The sequence below is a fragment of the Solanum pennellii genome, chromosome 5, assembly GCF_001406875.1.
Source record: "Solanum pennellii chromosome 5, SPENNV200".
NCBI classification, from domain to species: Eukaryota; Viridiplantae; Streptophyta; class Magnoliopsida; order Solanales; family Solanaceae; genus Solanum; species Solanum pennellii.
In genome coordinates this window covers 73626246-73630673 of record NC_028641.1, presented here as the reverse complement: position 1 = coordinate 73630673, position 4428 = coordinate 73626246, and the positions used below count along the sequence as shown (strand labels likewise).

Genomic DNA, 4428 nt, shown 5'->3' with positions numbered 1-4428 from the left:
TATACGTTATATATAAAGTGTAATTTTTTACCGAGGAGGTTCGGGTGAACCTCCTGAAACACATGTGGGTCCGCCCCTGGCGAGGGAGGCAAACAAGATCTGTCTATAGACCTATATTTATACCATATATATTAATTGTACCTATACTCTCAAATAATTACGAATCTTACTACTAATTAAGAATTTCTTATCATATATTGAGAAAGATACACACACATATGAATCACGCCAAACACATGTATTTATCTGTATCTTAGTATCTGGTGTGATTTGCATCTATCTGCTATATCAGACACAAATAAGAATACTGACGAGCAAGATAAGAGGAAGCAAACGAGATTTGTCTATGCAATCTCAAATACTCGTGAATCAACTTACACACAATATATCTAAGAAATTACACCTAATTGTGATCAATATATCCAAAATATTACTAAAAAGTTATAAAATCATTCAAAAATGGGATCCATGAAATACTTTTAGCTAGCCACCTTTATTTACCATTACAAGGAAAGCTTTTTTCTTCATCATCATCATCATAGATTCTCTTGACCCCTCACCCCACCCCCTCCTCTTTTTTAGCAGTACAAACACAGAATTGTGTAAGATTTCAAAGTACAATGCAAAATGCTAACTTTTACCCAAACTCACACACTTCCTATCGTCCCCCAACAACCCAACCTGCCTACAGTACACCCACATGATTTTTTTTTAAAAAAACCCACCCCACCCCACCCCACCCTCATCTTTATTCTTTTTCCCGCATCTTCTAACATCTCAATGAATCATGACAGCAAGATCACTCTGCCACTTACAATACTTTTCACATAACTTCAACTATACAAAAATTTCTTTTACGAGTCTTTTCAATTCCAATCATCTGGGCAATACCAATGTAGCGTTGGAGCTTGTTCATCTGTGAACAACAGTGTACTGCAAGATTCTTCGCCATTGAAAAAATTATGCTCCTCCAATTTCACAAACTGTGACGAACTAAAATTAACCTCATTCGATTCCAAGAATTGGAAACAATTCAATGAGGAATTAGAATCCGGAGATGATGATCCTGATCCTGACCCCGACTTAATCAAGAAAGCACCAGATGAAATGACAGCGTTATCTTCGTTCAATATTGCACTTGAATCACTATCTGATGATCCATCTTTGAAATCAGTAAAATTAATTGAGGGGTTCATAATTATTGTATCAAAGTTGAGCTCTGTATTAGAATTGTTGCATTGGTTGCTCTGTTCAGTTTTTTTGTCATCTGATTCGGAATCGAAAGCTTCTTCTTTAACAACAATTTTGATTTCACTATTTCCTCCATGTACCTTTGATTTTAGCTCATTTATCTACAATGTCAAAAAAAAATAATCAGTACATTATGACAATTCTAATTAATTAAAATAAAAAAGATTGGATCGATCTGAATTCTCTTCGTTAGCAAATAATATTTCATATATACGATTAAAATTACTCAGTAAAAATTGATATTTTTTTAAACTTTATCCTATGTTTTATCAATCAATTGAACATTATTAGTGAAAATTAATACTATACATATAGAAAATAGTATTGTGTATATAAATTTTGAATATACTTATCAAAAATTTTAATTTCGCTATTTCCTTTCTGTATTTTGAATTTCTTTACTCAAAATTTTGATTTCCCCATTTACTAGGACGGATAAAAAATTCTAGAAAAGGTAAAAATAAGTTAATCTAAAGTCTAAAATTTGTATATGTATACTATGTGTATAGTTGTGTATAATTGGTGTATAATCTATGTATATCAACTTTGAATAATGTATAAAAAATATACCTCTTTCAAGAGAGCTTCATTGTCATGTTGGATAGATTCATAATTATGTTTAAGTGAATCAAAATTAGCTTTGAGAACATTGTAATCTCTCTCTAATTGCTTTGTTTTCCACCGTGCACGGCGGTTTTGGAACCAAATCGCTACTTGTCGCGGCTGAAGGCCTAGTTCTTGAGCTAATTTCACTTTCCTTTCAGGTTCAAGTTTGTTATCCACTTCAAAATTCTTCTCTAATGCCTTCACTTGATCCACCCTTAATCGCCGCTTTTTCTCCGATCCGACACCGGATTCTTCCACATAGGTGGTGGCTTCATCATCATCTATACCTTCTAACATGGATTGAATTTGAAAGTCCCTTGAATAAGCATGGTTGTTCCAATTGTTCTCCTCATCTACAAAAAAACAAAAATAACGTGAGAATGACACATAACAAAAATGAAATACTGGTCGAATGATAAACACTCCTCGCCTATACACTCCTAAAAAAGGGTAAAAATAACGTATATCGAAGATAACTTATGAACTTATGTGCTATACACGCAAACTTGACCTATTGTATATGTAACTCATCGTATGAGAAGTACATGCTATAATCGATTAAATTTAATAGCGTTACACTATCATAATAGATCATTTTTAGTAACAACAAATTCAACTTAATAACTAAAGTTTAGTAGCAAGTGGATTAGGCACAATTCAATAATTTTAATTTGAATTCAAAGTAAAATTTTAAATTCATAAATTTAGAATCTTAGCGATGCACCTCCAAGTAAGTGCATATATAAAGGACTGAAGTGTAAAATGATGTTTTTGATTCATCAAAACCAATATATTCCTCATGTTACATGGGGATTAGAAATTATTGGACATGTTATCAAGAATATAACAGAATTTCATAAAAACATAAATATAATTTATTTATTTTTTTAAAGAAAAATGAAAATTAATTCAATTATGTATTTAACCAGGTAAATTAAGCACCTGTAGTATTTTGACACATGGAGATCAATGGTGCACCCAATGAATCATTGCTACGAACTCTCTTCATGATGATATGCAAATTTTTCTTTCTTGAATTGAAAGTTCAATTATTATTATTATTATTTTGGATCAAATAATACACCATATTTCTCCTTTTCAATTAATTCCTCCACTTCTAAACCCATAGTAAAAGAAAAAAAAGAGATAAATACACAATTTTTTTGAATTATTTCACAAATAATTTTGTGAAGTATTAGAAGAAAATGTTGTGTACATATTTTAGAAAGAGAAAAAAGTTGGAAGAAAATGGAGAGAGGAAAATTAGAAATGAGTAGACAACACAGCTGGCTAAGCTTATTTTTTTCTCTCTTTAAATAAAAAACCAAATCTGGGGTCAGATGTAGGGTTAAAATCTGACTAGGGTTAGGTGCACTTGTTGTGGGGGGTGGGGTAGTGAGGGGTTAAATGAAATGAACTTGAAATTCAGTGCAAATGCAACTTGATTTGCAAAGAACTTGACTTTTTCCGAGGAAATATTTTACTCTCCCCGTTTAATAACAGTCGTTCAATATTGACTTGACACGTGAATTAAGAAACAGTAAATGATAAGGAGTAAAGATTAAAAATGAATTAATAAGGGTAGAATAGACACAACATGGTAAATCATTCATTGATTTTGTAAACTAAACAAATATTGTTGAACATTTTAAAATAGTATAATGAACGAGTAAAGATGGACTGAAAAATTACATTACAAGGTTCGTATGGTTATTGAGAGATAGTATGGAGTTTATTGTAAACGGTCTTTCTACTTTATGATAAATAGATTGTGATATTTGATTAAGTTTTTTTTTTTTATTAAATTGTGGGATTGAGAACTATTTTCTTAGTGAAATCGTTCTAGTTCTATATCAAATTATCAAATAGTTATTTTGTTGAGGCTAATTGATAAATAATGTTAATGGAATAAAAAATATCGATACAATTTTTTTTTTGAAAAGCTAATAGTAGGTAACTCTTTGAGGAAAATTGATTATAATCTTCCGCTGATGAGTAACTCAATAAATTAGAGGTTTCAAATTTAGATTTTAAAGAATAAAAGTCATTTTTTTATATAAAAAATGATAGTTTAAAACTTCATTATAAGTGCAAATATAATTGTGCAACGATATTGAAGCACAAATATATTTACTAAGCACACGATACACTTAATAAACACGTAATATAATATATTTCATTATTATTATGTACATCGCATAATATATTTTGAAATTAATATGATGGTAGATTTCGTAATTAGAGACAAATTATAGCTATATATAAGAGTATAAGCTGTAAATTAAATTTATTTATTCTTGATAAATGGCATGAAAAGGGAACGGCTCGGCTTGTTAGAGGCTTGGACGAAGCCGATTAATTGAACAAATCGGTGAAGCCCAATTTATCTTCTCGTGAGATTAATTGAAAAATGAAACTAGAATAAAATGACAAAAAATATTTAGATGAGAAAAAACAGAAAAAAAAAAAAAAGCAACCCATGTGCTTCTCAACTGAACTGAATCAAATAAGCCAAAAAAATTTGCAGGAGATTTATAGATAAGTTTGTTTTTTTATTACATTTTCTTGAAA

General features: G+C 30.2%; 1 protein-coding gene across 1 annotated transcript; it reads right to left on the bottom strand.

Annotated features, from left to right (window-relative positions):
- Positions 1-320: 320 nt before the first annotated feature.
- LOC107018777 (homeobox-leucine zipper protein ATHB-6-like) lies at positions 321-3140 on the bottom strand. Its single transcript, XM_015219344.2, has 3 exons — positions 2800-3140; positions 1822-2210; positions 321-1352 (listed from the first exon to the last, which is right to left on the bottom strand). The coding sequence occupies exons 1-3, from the start codon at positions 2864-2866 to the stop codon at positions 867-869; spliced, it is 942 nt and encodes a 313-aa protein (XP_015074830.1). The 5' UTR covers positions 2867-3140; the 3' UTR covers positions 321-866.
- Positions 3141-4428: the final 1288 nt, after the last annotated feature.

What these genes read in the sequence shown, in the direction of transcription:
- LOC107018777 (XM_015219344.2), bottom strand. Translation starts at nt 2,866, where the DNA reads ATGAAGAGAGTTCGTAGCAATGATTCATTGGGTGCACCATTGATCTCC. An exon ending in CATGTGTCAAAATACTACAG is followed by an intron (nt 2,211 to 2,799) that starts GTGCTTAATTTA and finishes GTTTTTTTGTAG; the next exon opens with ATGAGGAGAACAATTGGAAC. An exon ending in ATGAAGCTCTCTTGAAAGAG is followed by an intron (nt 1,353 to 1,821) that starts GTATATTTTTTA and finishes TTGACATTGTAG; the next exon opens with ATAAATGAGCTAAAATCAAA.